General features: G+C 38.8%; 1 protein-coding gene across 4 annotated transcripts in view; it reads left to right on the forward strand.

The window, feature by feature from the left end:
* The window catches only part of ZNF169 (zinc finger protein 169), a 125419-nt gene that overhangs the window by 86061 nt on the left and 11610 nt on the right, over positions 1-27748 (forward strand). For 2 of the 4 annotated variants that reach the window (XM_081802726.1, XM_031028255.2), the window contains 3 exons: positions 7953-8039; positions 24666-24792; positions 25258-25353. In XM_081802726.1, coding sequence (XP_081658852.1) covers positions 8007-8039; positions 24666-24792; positions 25258-25353 — 256 coding nt within the window. In that variant the 5' untranslated portion in view covers positions 7953-8006. Of the gene's footprint in view, positions 1-7952; positions 8040-18862; positions 22723-24665; positions 24793-25257; positions 25354-27748 lie in introns of those variants that run through there. The other 2 variants (XM_031028257.2, XM_081802727.1) reach the window with 2 other exon arrangements.

Below are 27748 nucleotides of genomic sequence, written 5' to 3' on the forward strand. Positions count from 1 at the left end.
CTCTCTCCACTCCCTCTGGGATTCCAATTATTCTGACATTGGAATGCTTCATGGTATCACTTATTTCTCTGATTCTATTTTCATGGGTTCTGAGTTGTTTTTCCCTGGCCTCCTCTTTTCCCTTTTTGTCTATTATATTGTCTTTCAGGTCGCTTATTCGTTCTTCTGCCTCAGTTACCCAAGCTGTTAGATTATCTAGATTGGATTGGATCTCATTGATAGCATTTTTAAGTTCTGCCAATTCACCTTTCATTTCTGCCCTTAGAGACTCTATGTTGCCATTAATTGATTTCTCCATTCTAGCCATTGTCTTCCCAATTGCTAGCCTGAATTCCATCTCTGACATCTTGGTTATATCTGCATCCATTTGTAAATCTGCAGCATAAGTCATAATCTCTGAGTCTTTTCTATTTTGGGGGCTCCTCCTCCTAGTCATTCTGTTGATGGGTGTTTGAGGGAATATATAGAGTCCAAATTCTTGACCAGAACCCAAGCAAGGTGCACCTGTTTTATAGGGGCCTTAGTGTTGCTGGCCTCTTGTTTTCCCAGCCTGTCTTCTGCGGGAGGGGCCTGCTGCACGTTTACTCAGGCAACCCTGTTTGGGCGGATTTGCCCTGCCCCCCTGTGGCGGGGGATGAGCTCAGCGGGAATCAGTTTTGGGGGCTTTTGTTCTCTGGTGGCTTTCCACGTCTCTTCCGCGAGTTAGAGTAGAAGAGACCGTTTCCAACCCTCTACCTCAGAGCAGAGAGACCATAGTTTGTTCTTCAGTGAGCTCTCCAGGCCACACTGTCTCCGTTTCTGTCTGTGCTGCTGTAAACTGCAGCGTCCTGGGTTGTGCGCCCCTCCGCGCCCCCAGTCCTGCCTCCAGGTTGGGGCACGTCTCTGCCCTTTGTGCTTCTAAAACCGCCAGCTGCTCCCAGATTGAATGTGCGACCCCGCTGCTCCGGGATTCCTCCCCGGGGGCTGCCCTAAAGTCCTTTCCCCGCCACTACCGGTCTGCGAGTTTGTGCCCTGTCCACAGCACGCGAGGCTGTCGCTCACCGGCGGTGTAGGATTCCCACGGCCAGGCACCCTCCCGCTGCCGTTTACCCTCCGATATCTGCCCGCAGAATCACGGCTCCCCGCTTCGTACCTTGAAACCAACCACCTGCGATATTCTGTTTGTAGAGATCCAGATCTTCTTACATCTCAGGCTGGTTTCGTGGGTGTTCAGAGTGGTCTGGTAGATATCCAGCTCAATTCCGGGGACCACTTGAAGTAGGGTCCCCTACTCCTCCGCCATCTTTCCCCCCTCCTCCTCTAGTGTGGACATTTTAACAATGATTGTTCTTCTGATCAATGAGCATAGAATATCTTCCCATTTGTGTCATCTTTAATTTCGTCAGTGTTTTATAGTTTTCAGAGTACAGGTTTTTTTACTTCCTTGGTTTAGTTTATTCCTTAGGTTTTATTATTTTTCAGGCAATTGTAAATGGGATTGTTTTCTTAATTTTTGTTTCTGTTACTTTGTTATTAGTGTATAGAAATGCAATGCAACGGATTTCTGTAGATTGATTTTGTATCCTGTAACCATATTGAATTCATTTATCAGTACTGCTAGTGTTGTTTGTTTTGTGGAGTCTTTAGGGTCATCTGCAAGTAGTGCAAGTTTTACTTCTTCCTTACCAATTTGGATGCCTGTTATTTCTTGTCCAATTGCTGTGGCTAGGACTTCCAGTATCATGTTGAATAAAAGTGGTGAGGGTGGACATCCTTGTCTTATTTTTGATCTTAGGGGAAAAGCTTTCAGTTTTTCACTATTAAGTATGATGTTAGCTGTGGGTTTTTCATATATGGCCTTTATTATGTTGAGGTATGTTCCCTCTGAACCTGTATTGATCAGGGTTTTTATCATGAATGGATGTCGTTCTTTGTCAGAAGCTTTTTTTTGCATCTATTGAGATGATCATATGGTTTTTGTGCTTTCTCTTGTAATATATTATGTCGATTGATTTGTGAATACTGAACCACCTTTGCAGCCCAGGAATAAATCCCACTTAATTATTGTGAATGATTTTTGTAATGTATCGTTGGATTTGGTTTGCTAATATTTTTTGCATCTATGTTCATTAGAGATACTGGTCTGTAGTTCTCTCTCTCTCTCTCTTTTTTTTTTTTTATGGTGTCTTTATCTGGTTTTGGTATCAGGGTAAATTGGGCCTCATAAATGAATTTGGAAGCTTCCTTCCTCTTCTATTTTTGAAATAGTTTGAGAAGAATAGTTATTTATTGTCCTTTAAATGTTTGGTAGAATTCGGTCCTGGACTTTTGTTGGTTGGGAGGTTTTTAATTAGTGATTCAGTTTCACTGCTGGTAATCACAATGTTCAAATTTTCTATTTCTTCCTGCTTCAGTTTTGGGAGGCTATATGTTTCTAGGAATTTGTCCAGTTCTTCTGGGTTGTCCCAACTTCTTGGCAAACGATTTTTCATAATATTTTCTTTTAATCCTAATTTCTGTGGTGTCAGTTGTTCTTTCTCTCCTCTTTCTGATTTTATTTGAGTCTACTCTTTTTTTTTTTTTTGAGCAGTCTACTTTTTATCAACTTTATTTATTTAGTTAGTTTTCCAAGGAACCAGATGCTGGTTTCATTGATCTGTCCTATTGGGATTTTTGCTTGTTTGGTTTGGTTTTGTAGCTTCTATTTCATTTATTTCTGCTCTAATCTTTATTATTTCTTTCCTTCTACTGGCTTTGGGTTTTGTTTGTTCTTTTTCTAGCTCCTTTAGGTGTAAGGTAAGGTTTGTGATGAGGTAGGCCTATATTGCTATATAATTCCCTCTTAGGACCACCTTTGCTGTTTCCCAAAGTCTGAACCATTGTGTTTTTATTTTCACTTATTTCCATTTGTTTTTTTCTATTTCTTCTTTGATTTCCTGGTGGACCCATTCATTATTTAGTAGCATGTTATTTAACCTCCATGTATTTGTGCTCTTTCCAGATTTTTTCTTGTGGTTGATTTCTAGTTTCATAGTGTTGTGGTCTGAAAAGATGCATGGTATGATTTTGATCTTCTTGAATTTGTTGAGACTTGTTTTGTGGCCTAATGTGATTTCTTTTGGAGACTGTTCCATGTGCACTTGAAAAGAATGTGTATTCTGTTTTAGGTTGGAGTGTTCTGAATATATCTGCTAGAGCCATCTGGCCAAATTTGTCATTGAAAGCCACTGATTCCTTGTTGATTTTCTGTTTGGATGATCTATCTGTTGATGTAGGTGGGGTGTTAAGGTCCCCTACTCTTATTTTACTATTATTGATTATTTCCTTTATGTTTATTATTAGCTGCTTTATGTATTTGGGTGTTCCCATGTGGGGTCACAAATATTTAAAATTATTATATCTATTTGTTGGATTGTTCCCTTTATGATTATATAGTGTCCAGTCTCTTTTGTCCAATTTATATATTGCTACTCTGGCTCTCTTATTTCCATTTGCATAATAAGTGCCTTTCCATCCCTTAACTTTCAGTCTGCATGTGTCTTTGGTTCTGAAGTGAGGCTCTTGTGGACAACATATAGATGGGTCTTTCTTTTTTATCCATAATGGCACCCTGTGTCTTTTGATTGTTATATTTAGCACATTTACATTCAAGGTGATTATTATTAAGTATGTATTTATTGCCATTTTGTTACTTCTTTTACGGTGTTTTTGTAGTTCTTGTCTGTTCCTTTTTCTTTTTGTCTCTTAACAGTTTGTTGGCTTTCTTTAGTGATATACTTGGATTACTTTCTCTTTGTCTTTTGCTTATCTGTTATTTTTATTTGTGATTACTGTTAGGTTTATATATAATATCTTATGTATATAGCACTTTATTTTGTTTATTTTTTATGTTCAATTATTCAACTTATAATACATCATTAGTTTTTGATGTAAGTTGATGGTCACTTAAGTTTGAACCCATTCTTTTTTCCTCTTCCTGCCATGTTTTAGGTATATGGTGTCATAGTTTACATCCTTTTATTTTGTGAATCCCTTGACTGATGTTTTTTAAAGATTTTATTTTTATTTATTTGAGAGGGAGTGAGAGAGAGTGTGCCAGTTGGGGGGGAGGAGCAGAGGGAGAGGGACAGGCAGACTCTGCACTGAGTGCAAGATCCGATGCAGGACCCAATCTCATGACCTGAACTGAAATCAAGAGTTGGATGCTCAACCAACTGAGCCACCCAGGCGCCCCTCTCTTGGCTGATTTTTTTGGTCTTTTGTGTCCATTCATAAAGTCCCCTTTAACATTTCTTGTAGGGCTGGTTTAGTGGTCATGAATTTCTTTAACTTTTGTTTGTCTGGTAAACTCTTTAAAATATATATTCTTTAAATTTTATTTTTGAGAGAGAATGACAGAGAGAGAGAGAATGAGAGGGGTGAGGGTCAGAGGGAGAAGCAGACTCCCTGCTAAACAGGGAGCCCGATGTGGGACTTGATCCCGGGACTCCAGGATCATGACCTGAGCTGAAGGCAGTCACTTAACCAACTGAGCCACCCAGGCGCCCCTGTCTGGTAAACTCTTTATTGCTCCTTTTATTCTGAATGATAGCCTTGCCAGATAGAGTATTCTTAGTTGCAGATTTTTTCCTTTTAGCACTTTGAATATAACATGGCACTCTCTCTGGCCTCAGAGTTTCTGCTGAAAAATCAGCTGATAGCCTTATGGGGTTTCCTTACATGTAACTGTTTTCTTTTTTCTTGATGCTTTTAAAATTCTCTCTTTATCACTGCTTTTTGCCATTTTAATTACTATGTGTTTTGGTGTGGACCTCCTTGGGTTTATTTTGTGGGAAACTCTCTGTGCCTACTGGATCTGGATTTCTCTTTCCTCCCCCAGATTCAGGAAGTTTTCAGCCATTATTTCTTCAAATAAATTTTCTGCTCCCTTTTCTCTCTCTTCTTCTGGGATCCCTATAATGCAAATGTTACTACTCTTGATGGTGTTGCTGAGTTTTCTAAGTCTGTTTTCATTTTTTATTACTATTTTTTCTCTTTCCTGTTCAGCTTGATTGCTTTCCATCCCTCTGTCCTCTAGGTCATTGATTTATTCTTCTGCTTTCTCTAGTCTACTATTTAATCCCTCTGGTGTATTTTTAATTTGTTATTAAGTTCTTCATCTCTGATTAGTTTTTTTTGTGTTTTCTATGTCTGTCAAGGGTCTCATTGAGGTCCTCCAGTCTTTTCTCAAGGCCAGTGAGTATTTTTATGACCATTACTTTAAATTCTCTATGAGGCATATTACTTACTACCATTTAGTTTAGCTCTTTTGCTGTGATTTTGTTCTGTTCTTTCATGTGGGACATATTCCTCTGTCTCTTCATTTTGTCTAACTCTTGTCTGTTTCTCTGTGTTAGGAAAGTCAGCTATGTTTCCTGCTTTTGAAAATCATGGCCTTATTTATTTTTTTAAGATTTTATTTATTAGAGAGAGAGAGCACGCATGTTATTAGCTGCTTTATGTATTTAGGTGCTCCCATGTTGGGTCACAAATATTTAAAATTATTATATCTTTTTGTTGGATTGTTCCCTTTATGATTATATAGTGTCCAGTCTCTTTTGTCCAATTTATATATTACTACTCTGGCTCTCTTATTTCTGTTTGCATAGTAAGTGCCTTTCCATCCCTTAACTTTCACTCTGCATGTGTCTTTCATTCTGAAATGAGGCTCTTGTGGACAACATATAGATGGGTCTTGCTTTTGTCCAATTTATATATTGCTACTCTGGCTCAGAGCAGCAGAGGGAGAGGGAGAGGCAGGCTTTCTGCTGAGCAGGGAGCCTGATGTGGGGCTCCATCCCAAGACCCTGGGATCATGACCTGAGCTGAAGGCAGACACTTAACTGACTGAGCAACCCAGGTGCCCCAGCAATTGATTTTTGTATATTAACCTTGTATCCTGCAGCTTTGATATACTCATTTGTTAGTGTCAGAAATTTCTGGTTGAATCTTTGGTATTTTCTAAATAGTCAATCAGGTCATCTGCAGACAAAGATAGTATTGTTTCTTCCTTCCCAATCTGTGTACCTTTTATTTCTTTTCTTATGTTCTTATATTAACTAGTATTTCCAGTGTGATGTTCATAGGAGAGGTGAGAGGGGACATCCTTGCTTTGTTCTTGTTCTTCAGGGTCAGCACTGCTTTCTGCTTTCTCAGCACTAAGCAGGGTATATGAGTCGTGGCTTTTCTTTCCACTCTTTCTTTAAGCACAGCCACAGTTATCTGCAGAGGCCGTCAGCACAGCCTGTTCTTTTTTTTTTTTTTTTAAAGATTTTATTTATTTATTTGACAGAGAGAGAGATAGCTAGAGCAGGAACACAAGCAGGGGGAGCGGGAGAGGCAGGCTTCCTGCCAAGCAGGGAGTCCGATGTGGGACTCGATCCCAGGACCCCAGGATCATGACCTGAGCCGAAGGCAGACGCTTAACGACTGAGCCACCCAGGCGCCCCCAGCACAGCCTGTTCTTAACCTGAGCCTGACAAAATTAATGTTACTTCTTTACTGTTCTCTAACATCCAGCCAGTGTTCTTATTTCCTGGATTGCTCAAAACTGCTAAAACAGTGTCCACACATTGCATTTGGTTGCTGGGTCTCTAAAGCCCCCTTTTATTCCACAAGTGCTCTCTTTTTTATGCTGTTAACTTATTGAAAGTTTCACATTTTAAAATGATTACACACATGTCATTTCACCCCTCAGTACTTCACCATTTCTTTTTTTTTTTTTTTAAAGATTTTATTTATTTATTTGAGAGAGAGAGCACATGAGAGGGGGGAGGGTCAGAGGGAGAAGCAGACTCCCCGCTGAGCAGGGAGCCCGATGCGGGACTCGATCCAGGGACTCCAGGATCATGACCTGAGCCGAAGGCAGTTGCTTAACCAACTGAGCCACCCAGGCACCCCATTACTTCACCATTTCTTAAAAACAACTTGTTTTCCCCATGTGCAGAATATCATGATCACAGCTAACAGTGTTCACAATAGTTCTGTAACACCCAGTTCATCTTGAATTGTCCTTTGTAATCCCCAAAATACTTTCTAGTTCATTTGTGCGAAGCGTATACTCACATCTGAAGAATGGTTATCTAGTCTTTGTGTGAAGGAAAGTCTCCCCTCTTTTTTTTATTTTTTATTTTTTATTTATTTATTTGACAGAGACACAGTGAGAGAGGGAACACAAGCAGGGGGGAGTGGGAGAGGGAGAAGCAGGCTTCCCATGGAGTAGGGAGCCTGATGTGGGGCTCAATCCCAGAACCCTGGGATCATGACCTGAGCCGAAGGCAGATGCTTAACGACTGAGCCACCCAGGCACCCCTGAAAGTCTCCCCTCTTCATTTCTTCATGACATTGGCTTGTTGAAGACCTGTGCCATTTGCTGACTGCACCTTTTTAAATCTCAAGTCACATTTAAAATCTCGGGAACTCAATCTTGGACATTTAAGTGAGAGGGGCAGCCACAATGATGGCACCCACCCTGCTTCATGGCCCCCCCTCCCAAATCTACATTCTGTTGGAGACCTGTAGCACTCTTTCTGTTTGGATTTCCTGGGACTTGTCCTTTGGCTTCAGGGCAGATGTGGATGGGGAATTTCATTTCTGTTTCCCTCTGAGAGGTGACTTTGGCTCTCAGTGTGAGTGCCCTCCTTTGGGTACTCTGAGGCCCTTTCCCTCTTAATAGAGTCCCCACAGTGAGAAAAGTCTCATCTACCTGCAGGGGGCTGAAGGCTTCAATTCTCAACTGGGGATTGAGACAGCCTGTTGCTGATCTGGCTGTGGGGGCCTTTTTTTTTTTTTTTTTTGGACACTGGTTAAGAATGGGCAGCTCTGATGCCTCCTGCAACCTGCCTTCCTTATCTCCACTCACCCGTGCTGTACTGGGAGGCTAATGGAAGGGTACTTCTCCCAAGCGCCCCCTTACTTCTGTTCTCTTTCCCCAGCTCTGCCCTGCAACTTGACTCTTCTCTAGGAAGAGCACTCACCTGACCAGGAATATGGCCCCAGGGCTCCTGACAACCAGGGATGAGGTGAGTCCTGAAGTTTTTTCCTAGCTCTTGTAGGATGGACTCATTGCCTTTCCTTGTCCTAGAGCTGCCCTTGTGGTGTTAGGTCATATCTAGCCCTGATTTTGGAGGTGTGGCCCACCTTACCCAGAGTCTTTTCTCAGACTCCTCTGTTCCATTCATGACTTAGGCATTCACCAAGTAGTGAACTGTAATCAACACAAGTAAAATACAGATACAGGACATTCATGCTTATGTGCCCAGTAATTCCCAGGGCATAAAAAAGTGAAGGAAGGCTTTCAGAAGAAAGCTCTTTACAGAGCTGCCTGAGCTGCCCCTGATGGACTTGGGAAGTTGAAGAACTTCCAGTAGGAGTGTGACAGGAAGTCTAGTGCATCTCAGAAACTGGGTGACTGGCAGCCTGTCCCTCACCATTTGGAAAGCTTGGAGCAGCCAGTGGCCTTTGGTCACATCAGTTTTCTCTGTGTAGTGGTGAGGATGCTGACCTGCTGTCTGCTTGTGTGTAACTTGTGGATACGTTTAGTTTGGTCAGTCCTGTGCTATATATATATATTTTTAAGATTTTATTTTACTTGAGAGAGAGAGTGAGAGAAAGCACAGAAGGAAAGGGAGAAGCAGACTCCCTGCTGAGCAGAGAGCCCAACAGAGGGCTCGAAGGCAGATGCTTAACTGAATGAGCCACCCAGGCGCCCCCTGTACTTTATATTTAAATGAGTTTTCCACACTTAGAAATTGGAAGATTATGTCTGAAGGTCTGGATTGCCAGTTTCTCTGAGAATAGGCCGAGGAGTCTGATTCACTCACCTATTATTTTCCTGGCCCCTGAAGGCTTTGCCTTCACCTGCTCTGAGCCTGGATGGACAGTTCAGCCAGAATCTGGAAAGCTAGGTTGAGGACTGTGGGCTTGAACTTGGGAGTAAACTGGATTTTGAAGGATTTTGAGAAGGATTTCGCCATGTTGAAATCAAGGATTAGGAAATAAACAGTATAGTTGATCCTTGAACAACATGGATTTGAACTGTGTGGGTCCATTTACGTGTGGATTTTTTTCAGTAAATATAGGACAGTACTATAAATGTATTTTTCTCATGAATTTCTTAATAATACTTTTTTTTCTCTAGCTTTATTGTAGGATTATAGTATGTAATACACAGCATACAAAATATATGTTCACTGACTGTTTATGTTATCAGTGAAGTTTCTGGTTAATTGTAGGCTATTAGTTAAGTTTTTGGGGAGTGAAAAGTTATACAGATTTTTGACTGTATGGTGGGTCGGCAGCCCTAACCCCCCTGTTGATCAAAGGTCAACTGTAACTGAGTGAATATATGTTCTAAAGGAAAGATTTTCTAATCCCCAAGATTAGGCAGGATGTGAGTTTTACATAATTGGATAAAATTAACATTTACTAACCACCTAAATACATACCAGGTGGGATACTTTTGTGTTGCTTATATCAGTTACACAAAATAGTGTCAGTTATATTCAGTTTTTAATTGCCTGTCATATCAAGTGTAGAATTTTTTTACAAGAAGATCTGAACTTGATCTTAATACTGGGCTCATATGGTGGATATTTGTCTCTTACTGTACAAGTTAAAAATGATTGGTTATCAGAGCCATTGAGAGCTGTGTGTCCCTCAGTTGTCAAATATTTTATACCTTTGAGGGAAAATGTTTGTGTAGTGCATGCAACTCAGAGTGTTACTTAGGTAAGAGAGAAAACTTTTATATGTTTCATTTTACCATTTATGATGTTAATAGAGCAGCATTCTTGGCCAAAATGGAATGTAGCACTGGCTCACTTTTTCTGTCCCTACTCTGCCACTTCCTGTGGGATCCTTAGCACACCCTGTATCTCATCCTGTCTGTGACCAGTATCTCTCAATATATATTTTTTCTTTTATTCATTTCCTTGTGAAAAATTGATGTGAGGGCATAAATATCTGAAGGGTTTAGTTTTTTAAGATGAAGTTTCCATACCTGGAAGAGTGTCAGGCATCCAAACCTACTTGTTTCATAAAGGGACCACAGTCTGAACTTTTTTTTGTTTTTTTTTTTTTAGAGGAGGGGCAGAGGGAGAGGGAGAGAGAGAATCTTAAGCAGGCTCTACACCCAGCATGAAGCCTGGTGTGGGGCTGAGTCCCACAACCCTGAGATCATGACCTGAGCTGAAATCAAGAGTTGGATGCTTAACCAACTGAGCCACACAGGAGCCCCATACAATCTTAACTTTTTTTTTAAGATTTTATTTATTTATTTGACAGAGAGAGACACAGCGAGAGAGGGAACACAAGCAGGGGGAGTGGAAGGGGGAGAAGCAGGCTTCCCAAGCAGGGAGCCCGATGCAGGGCTCGATCCCAGGACCCTGGGATCATGACCTGAGCCGAAGGTAGACGCTTAACGACTGAGCCACCCAGGCGCCCCTTAACTTTTTTTTGAAAGAATGAAAGAACAAAGGGGTTTCTTTGTTTTGCTTTTTGTTATTTGAGGCATAGAAATTACATGTTTTAGGAATCTTTAAATTGCATTTCCATATACTTTGATATATATCTTTTTTTTTTCCTTTGGTATGTATCTGATCTGAATTATATAAAATCTTTTGACCTATATTTTAATTGAATATATTGTTGACCATATATACACATGGTATTTAGGCATGTCGAAGGAGTTTGGCCTGATACAAAAGAAATTGGAATATGCTTTAGGGTTGTGACCTAGATGAGGGCTGGACCTAGAGGTTGTTAACTGGTAAGAAATTAGCACTCTTTCATTATTAATCTTAAAAAATCGTTTTGAATGTCTGCTGTGTGAAGGAGCATTTGGTCAACAATGATATCCACAGCACAGCCTCCATTCTTATAAGACTCCCAACTTACTTAGGTGTTTACCTATCATTGGAATTAAGCATTTAAAAGTTCCTTTATTGAGGTATAATTCACATCCAATAAAATTCACCATTTTAAAGTGTACAGTTTGTAGATTTTAGTATATTCACAAAGTTGTGCAACACTCGCCCCTGTCTAATTCCATAATGTTTTTGTAACCCCCAAAGAAACCCCACACCCATTAGGAGTCACTCTCTTTTCTCCCCTCTCCCAACCTCTGGTGAGTGCTCATCTATATTCTGTCTCTATAAATTTGGTTATTCTGGGTATTTCCTATAAATGGAATCATAATATGTGGTTTTTGTGTCTGTTTTCTTTCACTTAGCATAATATTTTCAAGGTTCATTCATGTTGTAGCCCAAATCAATAATATTTCATTCCTTTTCATGGTTGAATAGCATTCTATTGTATGGATATATGACATTTTGTTTTTTCATTCATCAGTTGATGGACATTTCATTTATTCCTGTTATTGGAACTTAATATCTTTGGTCTATGCACATTTTTGATAGATCTTAATGATAAAATTGTATTAAAACTAGTGACTACCCCAGTATCAGATCTTTAAAGATGAAGAAACCCAGGAATCCATCAGAATCCTAGAGGAGAACATAGGCAGTAACTTCTTCGACATTGACCACAGAGACTTCTTTCAAGACATGTCTCTAAAGGCAAGGGAAACAAAAGCAAAAATGAACTTTTGGGACTTCATCAAGATAAAAAGCTTCTGCATAGCAAAGGAAACAGTCAATAAAACTAAGAGGCAACCTACAGAATGAGAGAATATATTTGTAAATGACATTTCAGATAAAGGGCTGGTATCCAAAATCTATAAAGAGCTTATCAAACTCAACACCTAAAAAACAAATAATCCAGTCAAGAAATGAGCAGAAGAAATGAACAGACACTTCTCCAAAGAAGACATACAAATGGCTAACAGACACATGAAAAAATATTCAACATCACTAGCCATCGGGGAAATAAAAATCAAAACCACAATGAGATACCACCTTACACCAGTTAGAATGGCAAAAATTAACAAAAGAGGAAACAACAAATGTTGGCGAGGATGTGCAGAAAGGGGAACCCTCTTACACTGTTGGTGGGAATGCAAGTTGGTACAGCCACTCTGGAAAACAGTACGGACGTGCCTCAAGAAGTTAAAAATAGAGCTACCCTACGACCCAGCAATTGCACTACTAGGTATTTATGCCAAAGATACAGATGTAGTGAAAAGAAGGGGCACCTGCACAGCAACGTCCACAATAGCCCAAATGTGGAAGGAGCCGAGATGTCCTTCAACAGATGAATGGATAAAGAAGAGGTGGTTCATATATATAATGGAATATTACTCAGACAGCAGAAAAGATGAATACCTGTCATTTGCGTCAACATGGATGGAACTGGAGGGGATTATGCTTAAGTGAAATAAGTTAAGCAGAGAAAGACAATTATCATATAGTTTCACTCATATGTGGAACATAAGGAATAGCATGGAGGACCACAGGGGAAGGGAGGGAAAACTGAATGGGAAGAAATCAGAGAGGGAGACAAACCATGAGAGACTCTGGACTCGGGGAAACAAACTGAGGGTTTCAGAAGGGAGGGGGGTGGAGGGAGGGGGTAACCAGGTGATAGGTATTAAGAAGGGCATGTGTTGTGATGAACACTGGGTGTTATATGCAATTTAATGAATCATTGAACACTACATCAAAAACTAATGATGTACTTTATGTTGGCTAACTGAACATAATAATAAAAAAAAGATGAAGACACCACCTACATTCACATTCAAATCTATGACTCTTTGCAGGTTAAAAACATTCATGGATTTTCACTATCCCATCCCACTATTTCTCAGTCATTACGAATTTAACTTGTTCCCAATGTTTGAGAACCTATTTCTTTCTTTTTTTTTTTTTTTTAAGTTTCATTTATTTGAGAGAGAGAGGGCGAGAGAGAGAATACCCAAGCCGGGGGAGGGGAAACTCTCAAGCAGGCTCCCCACTGAGTGCAGAGCCTCATATGGGGCTCAATCCCACAACTCTGAAATCACGACCTGAGCTGAAATCAAGAGTGGGATACCCAACCAAATGAGCCATCCTGGCACCCCTTGAGAACCTATTTCTGTGGGAAATTTTGTTCATGAAATGAATTTTAGTCTGACAGTTTTTCTCACCACAAAATATGACCAAGTGAGAAGACATGAGTATTTTAAATTGTAGAAGCTACAACTCTGTAGTAGAGTGTCTGTGTTCTTTTTGTCTGCTTTCAAAACCATCCACAGGATACTGCAACACCTCTGCTTTCTGTTCTACCACTAGCTACTTTTCCCTCCTGCCAGGTGCTTCTCACCCACATCATGGACTTCTCCCTTCTCTTCCTCTGCTCATGGCATCTGTGTTCCCTGCCTCCCTACATGCTTCATTTAGATTCTTAGCCCTCTACTCTTTTCTTGATTATTCTGAATCTTAGCCATCTTTCAAATTTTTTTTTTTGAGGTATAATTCACATACCATAATTTACCCTATGGATGAAATGATCAGATAAGGACTTTAAAGTCTCTGTCTTAACTATGCTCAATGTGGAAAAGGAAAATGTCGTAATATCAGATAAAATGAACTTCAAGACAAGGGGAAAGAAAACCATTTCAGAATGATAGAAGAGTCACTTTAGCAGGAAGACATAGCAGTAATGTATGTATGTGTCTAATAACAAAGCTTTAAAATAATTGACAGAATTAAAGGGAGAAAATGGAAATTATACTATTACAGGTAATTTAATCTCCTCTGAGCAATTGATAGAACAAGTAGGTAAAAAGTCAGTAAAGACATATATGATGTAAAGAAAACTAGCAACTACATCATCTTGATCAACAGTTATAGAACACTGTACTGTGCACCTGCAGAATATACATTTTTTCAAGTATGTTCAGCAAGAGAGACTTAGTGAATTTGAAGGGGTTTAAAGATACAGCTTATATTCTGAGATTCCAGTCAAATTAGAAACCAATAATAAGTTATCTAAGTAAGTCTCAAATATTTAGAAACTAAACAACACATTTCTTCACTGATCCTTACGTCGAAGAAGAAATTGCATTGTGACATCAAAATGATGGAGTAAGGGAAATACATGGCTCTGTGCCTGCCGCAAAACAACTAATGAGCTGCTAAAATCTGCCAGAATTACCTTTGTCAAACTTTGGAACCTAGTCAAAAGTGGAAAATTTGGTGAAGAAAGAAGTTCCTACTTTATGGCAGAAGAGTGCTGCAGCATTTTAAACTGCCTGCCTATCAACTATATTGAATACACACAAAGAGCTAAAGGAAACCATGAACATGGAACTAAAGGAAGTAGGCCAACAATGTTTGAAGAGATAGAGAATATCAATGAAGAGATTATAAAAAGGAGTCATACAGAACTTCTGGAGCTGTAAAGTACAACGGAAGTGAAAAACTTGGTATGGGGGTTTAACAGCATATTTAGGTAGGCAAAATAGTCAGTGAATTTGAAAATACTTCAACTGAGATTATCCACTCTGAGGAGCAGAAAAAAAAGAACACTGAAAAATGCACAGAACTTAAGAGACCTGTGAGACACCAACGGATGTACTTACATATACATAGTGGGAATTGCAGAAGGAAAGGAGGGAGAGAAAAATTTAAGAAATATCCAGAAACTCCTCAAATATGATTTTAACCGCCCCCCAAATCTATATGTCAAAGAAGCTTAGTAAACTCCAAGTAGGATAAACTTAAAAAGATCCACACCCAGACATATAGTCAAAATTATCAAAACCCCTACACCAAGACAGAATTTTGAAAGCAGCAAGAAGGTATTTGTTACCTACAAGGAAGGAATCCTCAATAAGATTAAGAGCTCATTTCTCATCAGAAACCATGGAGACCACCAGTCAGTAGGATGACATATATAAGGTCTTGGAAGAAAAACTGTCAACTAAGATTTCTTTTTTTTTTTTTTTAAGGTTTTCTTTATTTGACAGAGAGAAAGACAGAGAGGGAACACAAGCAGGGGGAGTGGGAGAGGGAGAAGCAGGCTTCCTGTAGAGCGGGGAGCCTGATGCAGGGCTCGATCCCAGCACCCTGGAATCATGACCTGAGCCGAAGGCAGACGCTTAACGACTGAGCCACCCAGGCGCCCCTCAACTAAGATTTCTATATCCAGTAAATTATCCTTCAAGAGTGAAGGAAAAATTAAGAGGTTTCCAGACTTAAAAAAAACGGAGAGAGCTCATTAACAGTAGACCTGCTCTACAAAAAAATGCTTCAGTCTGAAATGAAAGGACACTAGACAGTAACTCTAAACTGTAAGAAAAGTGAACACTAGAGCACTCAGCATGGAGTCTGCTTGAGGTTCTCTCTCTTTTCCTCTTCTCCTCCCTCCGCTTGCATGCATGCTCTCCCTTTCTCTAAAATAAATAAATCTTTTTAAAAAATCATAATGAGGGTGCCTGGGTGGCTCAGTTGGTTAAGCGACTGCCTTCAGCTCAGGTCATGTGATCCTGGAGTCCTGGGATCGAGTCCTGCATTGGGCTCCCTGCTCGGCAGGGAGTCTGCTTCTCCCTCTGGCCCTACCCCTTCTTGTGCTCTCTTTCTCAAATAAGTAAGTAAGTAAATAAATAAATAATCTTTTTAAAAAAATAATAAAAATAAAAAATCATAATGAGATATTACTTTGTACCAGTCAGATTGGCTTTTATCAAAAATAACAAGTGTCATGCACTATTGGTGGGAATGAAAACAGCCACTGTGGAAAACAGTATGGAGACTTTTCATAAAGGTAAAAATAGAACTACCACACAGTCCATCAATTCCACTTCTAGTATTTATCCATATAAAACAAAAACACCCATTCAAAGGCATATATGCACCCTTCTGTTCATTGCACCATTATTTACAAAAGCCAAGGTATGAAGGCACCTTAAGTGCCCATCAATAGATGAATGGATAAAGAAGTGTACACACACACACACACACACACACACACTGGAATATTAGCCATAAAGAAAAGAGTGAGATCTTGCTGTTTGTGGCAACATGGGTGAGGTGACCTAGAGGGTAATATGCCAAGTGAAATAAGTTGAAGACAGATACTGTACAATTTTACTTGTATGTGGAATCTGAAAAACAAACACAACAAAACAGAAACAGGCTCATGGATACAGGAAGCTATTAGTTACCCAAGTGGGGAGGAGCTGAGGAGTGGGCCAAAGAGGTGAAGGGGGGATTAAGAGGTACAAATTTCCAGTTATAAAGTAAGTCACAGGGATGCAATCTATAGCAGAGGGAATATAGTCAGCAATACTGTAATAACTTTGGTGACAGATGGTAACTAGATATTGTGGGGCTATATTTGTAATGTATAAAAATATTGAATCACTATGATGTACACCTGAAACTAAGAGGATACTGCATGTCAATTATATTTCAATTTTTAAAAAGTCACAAAAGATTAAGAAGGATATCATATGTTGAAAACAGGTTTATTATGGAGAGAAGATATAACAATTATAAATATGTGCATACCTAGCAGTAGAGTACCAACATACATGGAGTAAAAATGGGCAGATTCGAAGAGAAAAACTTGTTCTACCTAATGGGTATAGACTTCAATACCCAACTTTCTATAATGGATAGAGTAGCCAGACAGGAGAGCAAAGGAAATACACAACTTGAACTATACTATATATCAGCTGCAACTAATACACACACACACACACACACCTCACACACCTCACACACATACCACTGCCCAACAACAGCAAAATATATATTTCACCCGTGTGCCTAAAACATTTTCTAGGATAGACCATATATTAGGCCACAAGTAAGTCTTAATGAATTTGAAATGATTGAAATGATACAAAGTAACTTCTGATCACAGTGGAATGAAAACTAGAAATGAACAGCAGAAGGAACTCTGGAAAATTCACAAATATGTGGAAATTAAGTAGCACACTCAAACAACCATTCTATCAAAGAAGAAAAATCACAAGAGAAAGTAGAAAATACATTGAGACAAATGGAAGTGAAAACTAGACATACTAAAATTATGGGATACAGCAAAAGCAATGCTTAGAGGGAATTTCATAGCTATAGATGCATCATGTAAAAAATAGAAAGATCTAAAATCAGCAACCTAATTACACAATTTAAGAAGAGCAAACAACCCAAGCTAGAAGAAGGAAGGAAATAATAAAGGTTAGAGCAAAGATGAGCTAAAATAGAGAACAGAAAAATGATAGAGAAATCAACAAAACTTAAAGCTGGTTCCTTAAAAAGATCAACAAAATTGACAAACCCTTATCTAGATTGACTAACAAAAAACTCAAATTACTAAAATTAGAAATGAACTTGGAGACATTACTGTCCTTTTTTTTTTTTTTAAAGTAAGAAGGGTGATAAGGGAATGTTAGTGTAAGAGAACAGCTGTATGCCAACAAATTGGCTACCCAAGGTGAAATGGATAAGTTTCTAGAAATGCACAATTTATCTAAACTGACTCAGGAAAGAACAGATTCTGAATAGACCTAGGAATACTGTAGATATTAAATCAATAAAAAAACTCTCCCAACATAGAACAGCTCACAACCAGATGGATTTACTTGTTAATTCTACCAAACATAAAAAGAAGAGTTAACAAAATCTTTCTCTATTCTGAAATTTTTTTTTTTTTTTTTTTTTTTTAGAGAGATACAGCGAGAGAGGGAACACAAGCAGGGGGAGTGGGAGAGGGAGAAGCAGGCTCCCCGCAGAGCAGGGAGCCCGATGCGGGACTCGATCCCAGGACCCCGGGACCATGACCCGAGCCGAAGGCAGTCGCCTAACCAACTGAGCCACCCAGGCGCCCTCTATTCTGAAATATTAAGACACTTCCTAACTCATTCTATGAGGACAGCATTACTTTGATACTAGAGGTCTCGGACAAAGACGCTGCAAGAAAAGAAAATTACAGGCTAATATCCCTTATGAGCACAGATGCAAAAATCTTCACCAAAATATGCCCAAAGCTAATTCAGCGTATTAAAAGGGTTGTACTTCTTAAGCAAGTGAGATTTACTCCCAGAATGCAAGAATGTTTCAACATATTAAAATCCATTCTGTAACATACCACATTAGGAGAATGCAGGATGAAACCATATGATTATCTCAACTAATGCAGAAAAAGCATGTGACAAAACTGAACCCCCTTTCATGAAAAAACACTCAGCAAACTAGGAATAGAAGGGAACTTCCCAACATGATTAAGGTCATATATGAAAAATCCACACTAACATCAGTGTTAGTGGTGAAAGACTGAATGCTTTTTTTCTGAAGAACACGAAATCTGAGATAAGGATGTCAGCTTTTGCCACTTCTGTTCAACACAGTACTGGCAGTTCTAGCTAGGATAATTAGGCAGAAAAGAAAAGGCATCCTACTGGAAAAGAAGTAAAATGATCTCTTCACTGAAGACATTCTCTCATATCCATAAAACCTTAAAATCCACACACATAAAAAAATGTCAGAGCTAAGAAATAAATTTAGCAAAGTTGCAGGATACAAAATCAACATAGAAAAAGTCAGTTTTATTTCAGTATATTTTCAAAAACTATCCAAACAGGAAATATATATATTTTTAAGTTCCAATAAAATAAAACCCAAAGAATAAATTCCAATAAAATTCCAATTTATAATAGCATCTAAAAGAAGAAAACACTCAGCAATAAATTAACCAAGGAGGCAAAAGACTTGCTCACTGACAACTATAAAATATTGCGGAAATTGAAGAAGACCTAAGTATATGGAAAGACTTTGCATGCTTATAGACTGGAAGACTTAGTATTGCTAAGATGACAGTACTACCCAAAGTGATCTATAGATTCAAAACAATCCCCATCAAAATACCTTTCATGCCTTTTTTTTTTTTTTTTTTACAGAAATAGAAGAGACTATCCTAAAATTCATTCGGAATATCATGGGATCTTGAGTCTTACAAAACAACAAGTTTGGAGGAGTCACACTGCCTGATTTCAGTACTTAGTACCAAGCTACAAACAGTGGCAACATAGGTTCTCACTGACATAAGAATAAATACATAGATCAATGGAATAGAACTGAGAGCCTGAGAAAAAAGCCTCACATACATGGTCAATTGATTTTTGACAAGGGTGCCAAGACCATTCAACTGGGAAAGGACAGTCCATACAATGGTGCTTGGACAACTGGACATCCACACAAAAAGAATATGTGAAATAAATGAAAAATTAGAAAGTCTCTGAAGAAATAAGAGATACAGTGAATAAGTATATGGAAATTTCAGAACTGAAAAATACATACCTGAAAGATAAAGCTCAGTAGATGGGCTTACTAGCAGATTAGAGGTAACAGAAAAATCAGTGAACTAGAAGATAGAACAATAGAAATTAGCCAATCTGCACAACAGGGAGAAAATATACTGGGAAAAAATAATGAACAGAGCCTCAAAAACTGTGGGAATATAACAAAATAACATTTGTGTCATTGTAGTTCTGGAAAAAGAAGTGAAGGTAGGCAGAGGCTGAAAAAATATTAGAAGAATTAATGGCTGAAAACTTCCCAAATTTGGCAAGAGATGTAAACATACAGATTGAAAAAGCTTGAACATATGCCAAACATGACAAACCCAAAATGAAGGAAACATCTTGAAAGCAACCAAAGAAAATGCATTTCTTACAAGGAAAAAGCTATTGGAATGGTAGTAGATGTCTCATCAAAAACCACAGAAGTTAGATGGAAGTGGTGTGATGTTCTTTAGGTGCTGGAAGAAAGGAACTGTCAATCCCAAGTCCTGTACCAAATAAAAATATCATTCAGGAATGAAGGGAAAATCTGGACATTCTCAGATGGAGAAAAACAGAATTTGTCTCCAGGAGCGTGGACAGAGGCAATTTTATAAACAAGGAAACAATAAAAGAGGGAACCTTGGAGCATCTGTGTGCAGTAGAGTTAACATAACAGGCTTGAGACTGCTATTCTTAGGAAATCCTGCTTGCAAGATTATCCTTTGGCTGGCATTGGGATCTTGCATTTCTGGAGGGTTAGCACCATTCTCAGAACTGATAAGAATGGTTCACTGTGCCTAAAAGTGTGCAAACTAGGGTTTATGCTGAAAGTGCCTGTGTGACCAGTCCCCACTAAAAAAGTTGGGCACTGAGCCTCTAATGAGCTTCCTTGTTAGACAACATTTAACACACGTTATCACAAGTCCTTGGTGGTGGAGTTAAGTGGGTCATGTTGTTACTCTACTGGGAGAGGATTCTTGGGAGGTTGTTCCTGGTTTCCTTTGGACTTTGTCTTGTACCATTTCTCTTTTGCTTTGTATCCCTTTGTAGCCATGTGTACAAAACTATATGATGAGTCTTACAAGTCCTAGTGAATATCAAACCTGGGGGTGGTCTTGGGGACCCCTGACACAATCAGGAAGAAAGAAAACACAGGAAAAATAGGGGTAAATATAGGAGGCACTCCTCTTACACATGAATTTTCCAAACTAATTTTGATGGTTGAAGCAAAAATTATTACACAGTATGATGTGATTCTAAATATGTAGAAAAAAACTACTTAAAATTACCAGAAGGGCAAGAGGATGTAATGGGAGGTAAAGTTTCTATACTTCATTAAACTGGAAAATGAAGATACCAGTAGACTGATTAGTTATGTGTACATAATGTAGCTCCTAGAGTAATCACTAAAAATGCTGTACAAACACAGAAATCCCATAAATGTGGAGGTGTGGGAAAACCAGAGATAAAGGAATAAACTGGACCACCCTGCCCTAGGACCTCGCTGCTGTAGGCGTGGGGGGTGGGTGTCTTTTTTATGATAATCACCTATGAACAACAAAGAATAACCAGACCCTAAAAAGAAAGTAAGCCATTGAAGGTGTTATCACTAGTCCTTGCTCAATGGTGATATCAGTAGAAATGTTCAAAGGATTTAAGTTCCCTGGTTAGCTTTCTATAAAAGACCAAGCCTAAAGGCCCTCGTTGGCAACCCTGTCAGGACCCCTCTCACACTTGAGAACTTTTTCTATATCTTCATTTAATAAACTTCTATCGCTTTACTCACACACACACACACACACAAAATGCTATACAAAGAAATACACAGAAAGCACTGGATAAATCAAAATAGAATTATAAAAAAAAAAAAAAAAAGTCCAAGTAACCCAAAAGAAGTCAGTAAAAGAAAACGAAGCAAAAAGAAAATGGTCTAAATACACCAACCAAAAGAGACAGACTGGCATAGTAGACTAAGAAAAAAAAAAAAAAAAACACAACAAACCCTGTATTCTGTCTAAATGAAACTTCAGATATTATCACATAGGCAAGTTAAAAGGATAAAAAGAAACATGCAAACATTAATCAAAGGAAAGCTGGAGTGGCTTTATTAAATCAAGTAAGGCAGATTTCAGAGCAAGGAAAGTTACCAGACACAGGGTGATAAATGGTCAATTCCAGGAAGACAGTGATCCTTAATATGTATGCATCACATTACAGTTTCACCATATGTGAAGAGAAATAGACAAATCAACAACTGGGAGACTTCAACACGCATCTCACAGTGATGGAAATTAGACCCCAAATCAGTAAGAGTCTGTCATTACCATCAACCACAGAATCTAATCTTTACAGAACACTTTACCCAACAATAGCAGAATACATATTCTTTTCAGATGCTCACAAAAACATACACCAAGATAGACCTATCCTGGGCCATAAAACATAAGAATTTGTTTACCTTAACAAAAGTAAAGAACTGATACGAGGTGTGTTCTCTGACCACAGTGGAATCAAAATTGAAATCAGTAAGAGAAAGTTGACAGAAAAGTCTATAAACACTTACAAAATAAAGTACATGCTTTTAAATAATCCATGCATCAGAAATGAAGTTTCAAGGGAAATAAAAACATACATGAAAGAGAATGGAGAAGAAAATACAATATATCAAGTATGTGGAATACAGCAAAAGCAGTCCTCAGAGGAAAACCTGTGGCACTGAACATATGTATTAGAAAAGAGGAAGAGTCTCAAGTCAATAAGCTTCTACCTCAGGAACCTAGAAAAATAAGAGCAAAATAAACCCAGAGGAAACAAATAGAAGGAAATAATAGTGATAAAAGCAGAAATCAGTGAAACTGAAAATAAATAGAGAAAATCAGTTAAAGAGCTACTCTTCTGAAAACAATAACATTGAAACAACCTCTAACAATACTAAGAAAAAAAAGAGTAGACACAAATCACCATATCAAGAACAAAACAAAGGGCCGCCTGGGTGGCTCAGTCGGTTAAGCATCTGCCTTTGGCTCAGGTCATGATCCCAGAGTCCCAGGATCGAGTCCCGTGTTGGGCTCCCTGCTCAGCAGGGAGTTTGCTTCTCCCCCATCTCATGCTCTCTCTTTCTCTCAAATAAATAAAATCTTAAAAAAAAGAGAGAATGAAATAAAGGCTATCACTACATACTCTGAAACCACCAAAAGAATATTCACCCATAAATCTCACAACTTAGACGAAATGAACTGCTTCCTTGAAAAACACAAACTACCAAAACCCACCCAATTTGGAGTAATTTGAACAGCTCTGTAACTATCATGAAGTCTACTTTGCAATCTAAAAATTCCTACAGAAGAACGCTATGGGCCCAGATGTTTTTACTGTGGAATTCTGCCAGATCTTTAAAGAAGACTTAACACCAGTGCTACATGATTTCTTCCAGAAAATAGAAGAGGAAACACTTCCCAATTCGTTCTATGGAGAAGGTATTACATTGATATCAAAATAATTATGTGCTATTACCAAGTGCAATTTACTTTAGGAATGTAAGACTAGTTCCATATTTGAAACTTAGTGTAATCCACCATATTAACAGACTAAAAAACCACATGATTGTATCAGTTGATGCAATAAAAGCATTTATCTCACAGAATTCAATAACTGTGGTGGAAAAAAAAGTCTTAGAACAAAAGGAATGCAGGGGAATTCTATTTGAGTAGGGACATCTACCAAAAAAAAACTATAAAAATTTTTTTTCCTCAGTCAGGCCTTTCTTGGCCACTTATCTAACATTTTTTTTTTATTGTTGATGTATACATAACATAAAATTTACTGTTTTAACCAATTTTAAATGTACAGTTCAGTGGTATTAAGTACATTCACACTGTTGTGAAACCATCCCCATTTTCCATCTCCAGCACTGTTTCATCTTCACAAACTGAAACTCTGTCCATTAAAAACTGACTCATTCCCCACTCCTCCCAGCTCTTGGTAACCTCTATTTTACTTTGTCTCTAAGGTCTGTGTACCAGCTATAAGTGAAATCAAACACTTTTTGTCCTGTGACTGGCATATTTCAATTAGATAATATTTTCAAGGCTAATCCTCGATGTAGAATGTATCGGAATTTCCTTGCTTTTTATGGCTGAATAAAAGCACATTTTCTTTATCTCTTGAGGGACATTTGAGCTATTGTGAATAATGCCATTAAGGACGTTGGTGTACAAGTATAAAGTGGTACATAGCTAGGAGTGGAATTGCTGGGTCATAGGGTCAGTTGTACATTTAATGTTTGAGGAGCTGGTGGACTCTTCCACAGAAACGACACCATTTTACATTTCCCACCAAAAATGCACAAAGGTTCCAGTGTCTCCCCACACCCTGCCAGAACTTGTTCTTTCCCTTTCCTTTGGTAATAGCTATCCCAGTGGGTATGGCATGGCATCTCATTTTGGAATAGTATTCTTAATGCTGTGAGACATAACACTTTCCTCCTTAGGTCAAGAATAAAGCAAGGATGTCTGCTTTCACCACTCATTCTTTATTATGCTAGAAGTAATGTAATAAAGCAAGAAGAGGAAAGAGAATGCATACAGATTTATATAAGGGAAGAAATAAATCTGTTCCTATATGCAGATGCCGTGCTTGTCTATGTAGAAAATCTCAAGGAATCTAGGAGGGAAAAAAATCAGAGCTAAGTGAGTTCAGCCAGGCTGCAGGATTTAAGATAAACATAGAGACAGTTGTATCTCTATGTCCTAGCAATGAACACAGTGTCGCTGAAATTAAAAATATAATACCATTAGAAGTACTTAAAGAAGTTCTTAGGTGTCAATCTAAAAAAAACATATGGATTTGTATGCTGAAAACCACAAAATGCTGATGAAAGAAATTAGAGAACATCTCAGTAAATGGAGAGACATACCATGTTTGTGGATTTGAAGAGTCAACATAGTAAAGATGTTAGGTCTCCTCAAATTGATATAAAGGTTTAATGCAAATCTTATCAAAATTCTAAGGTTTTTTTGGTAGATATATATTAAGATTCTAAAATTTATATGGAAAGGACATGTCTTAGAGTAGCTAAAATAACCTTTAAAATCAAGAATAAGGTGGGAGGAATCGGTCTAGCTGATTTCAAGACTTACTCTATAGGTAATCAAAACTGTGTTTTTGACAGCATCATAGACATAAGATCAAGAGAAGAAAGGAGAGGACCCCTAATTAGACCCATGAGCAACGTGAGAAGGGGATTAATAGTCTTGAACACATGGCACTAGAGTTTGGGTTAAAAGCAGGATCCGTGAATCTCACCAGGGTGCCCCCACACTAGCATTCTTCCTGATTTGGCCCTGGTTAGTGGCTTAGGTTAGGTTGACTAGTGCATGTGGCTGGCTTCTGGGTGAGCAGGAATGTGTTTGTGTTTCAGGCATTAATGGCCTTCAGGGATGTGGCTGTGGCCTTCACCCAGAAGGAGTGGAAGTTACTGAGTCCTGCTCAGAGGACCCTGTATCGGGATGTGATGCTGGAGAACTACAGCCACTTGGTGTCACTGGGTAAGGACGGCTTGTCTCAGGTCTCAGACTGCCTGTGGGCACCTTAAGATTTTATGTAACAGCCACCATGCTTTTGGCTCAGAAAGAAAAATAGTATTTTCTCTATACCCCCAGAGAATGTGTGGATTCTGTAGAGTTGAAAGAGTAAAGGTGTCTTTGGGAGGGTATGGTCTGACACTGAATTGCCAGGCCTTTTCTGAGGCTGGGCCCATCCTCCAAAGTGATTTTACCTCAAATTTGGGAATACTAGTATTCACTTAACCACAGAGGAGAATTAGTGTACTGCCTTTAGATCCGGGATCCCCCCTCCCTTTAGTCATCATTTCTCAGCACTCAGAGAGCCTTTGCGCACCCTCTGCTTCCCTGCCCCCTTTTGGGTTATTGCATTTGCCTGTTGACTGAGTTCTGCCATAGCCTCTTAAATCACTAACCCAGGGTCCCCTTGGTTTCTTTCCCTTTGAGTAGGAATTGCCTTTTCCAAACCCAAACTCATCACACAGCTGGAGCAAGGGGATGAGCCCTGGAGAGAGGAGAGTGAATGTCTTCTGGACCTTTGTCCAGGTGAGTGGGAAGCAGTGGGCAGATGAGGAGACTGGGCCGTGAGGCGCTCAGCAGATGAGGAAAGAGAGCCCATCAACTTTTGGGGAGGGCTTTTCTCCAGGCCTCCCTTCCATGCCATCCCGCTCACCCAGAGAGGGCTTCCCTGGCAGCCTCATTCCACTCTCCACTGGTATCTCTTTTCCAGCACCTTTTCTAGTTCTCTGATCTCCCCGTTCTTGGGCTTTTGTTGGTTGGCCTAATATTCTGCATAGCATTTGCCCTCAGAGACTAAGTCTGCTGCCCTTGGGAGACACTGTCCAGTTTCTGTTCTTAACCTGCTAACTTCTTAGTGCGTTGGTTCTACCCCATAAATCCCCATAACCTTGTTTCTTTTATGATGGATTATTTAAGATTACAGCAGGATGTGTAGAATTGTATGATGAGTGCCTGTTGTGTACCTTCCCTGTGGTCTAAGAAACAGAACTTAAAGACCAGAAAACAGTCCCTGCACCTTCCCTGGTGCGTCTTGCTTCTCCACCGCACCTGAGAATCCAGTTTCTGCATTAGCATTCTCATTGTGCCTTAATCCTTTTTTTCCCATCTGATGGTTCCTTCAACCATGTAGGGTTTTGCATGTTTATAAACTTCCTTGTATATAGTATTGTATACTATATACATCCTTCTGGAAAATGCTTTTTTACTGACTTTATGTGAGAATCATGTTAAAATGTGTAGATTTAGTTTATACTTTTAAAAACTTATATTGATTCCCTTATATGAATATTTCTATTTGAATGCGGTTGAATTATCAGTTCCCTTCTTTTGGACAATTATTTCCAATTTTTGGTTATTAAATAATGCCACTATATATTTTTGTTACTTCCGTGGAAACAAGGGCAAGTTTCTCCAGGATGCATACCTAGGAGCACAGTAGCTGGTCGTTAGGCACGGGTAGCCTAGAGGTTTTTGTTCCACATCCTTACCAATACTAAGTATTGTCAGATCTCATTTTCCACTCATCTCTTCCCTTTGCAATGAAACCTCAGAGGGGCTTTGCTTTTCAGGGAGCAGGAGTATCTTTTCCTGTTGTTTGGCCATTGGTATTGACTCTTCAGTGATTTGTCTGTTCAAAGAGTTTCCCTGCTTTTCATTTGGGTTGTTTCTGTTACTGATTGTAGAAATTCCATATAAATTCAGGGAACATTCATGTCTTTAATGCAATGGGAATTAATTTTATGTGAATGTCTAGAGGTAAGAATACAAAAATTTTTTTCCTGATTTATCTTTTTTATTCTTTTATTTTTAACATTCCTGGCATTTTATTTTGTTTCTAAATACAACCATGTATCTGGACTTGTACTTTATACCTAACTCAGTGCTTTTGTCTTTAAGGGGAACTATTATATAAGCTATAATTATGGTATAACATAAAAATATGGTATAAGGTATTACAGTATAATAGTTAAGGGATAATTATGAGATATATAATCAAAATATAATAGACTACACATATTTCTTTATTTAAGATTTTATTTGAGAGAAAGAATGAGAGAGAGTGAGTGAACATGAACAGGGGTGAAGGGGGGCAGAGAGAGAAGCAGACTCCCCGCTGAGCAGGGAGCCCAACGTGGGGCTTATCCCAGGACCTTGGGATCATGACCTGAGCCAAAGGCAGACGCTTAACTGACTAAGCCACCCAGGCGCCCCTAGACTACACATATTTAAAGCATAAAATGTATAAAGTTTTGATATATGTACACAACTATGAAACCATTGCCACAATCCAAATACCAAGCATACCTATAACCTCAAAGTTTCCTTGTGCCTTATTATAATCACTATCTCCTGTCCCTCCCTGTCTTATGCTCCTCTCCTCCTCCTCTCTATACCCAGGTAACCACTGATCTGCTTTCTATCATTATAGATTTGTTCACATTTTCTAGAATTAATATAAATTGAACAATACAGAATATATACCAGATTCTTTCACTCAACATAGTTATTTTGAATTTCATCCATAATGTTGTGTGTATCATAGTTCATTTCTTTTTATTGCTGAATAGTATTCCATTATATAGATACCACAATTTAACAATTCACCTACTGAAAGACATTTGAGTAGTCTCCAGTTTTGACAAATACAAGTAAAATGAGTGTGAATACTCATGACAAGTCTTTCATTTCTTTTAGATGAATACTTAGGACTGGAAAGGCTGGGTTATAGGATACGGTGTATATTTAGCTTTTTACAGAACTCAAAAACTGTTTTCCAATCTGGCTATGCCATTCATATTCCCACCAGCAGGGTATGAGGGTTCCAGATGCTCCACATCTTTGTCAAAACTTGGTATTGTTATTTTAATTTTGGGCATTCACATAGCTGTGTAGTGGCATCTGTGTTTTTCTTGACATTTAC

Source organism: Leptonychotes weddellii, chromosome 14 (genome assembly GCF_054177405.1).
Source record: "Leptonychotes weddellii isolate Sample4059 chromosome 14, ASM5417740v2, whole genome shotgun sequence".
Classification (NCBI taxonomy): domain Eukaryota; kingdom Metazoa; phylum Chordata; class Mammalia; order Carnivora; family Phocidae; genus Leptonychotes; species Leptonychotes weddellii.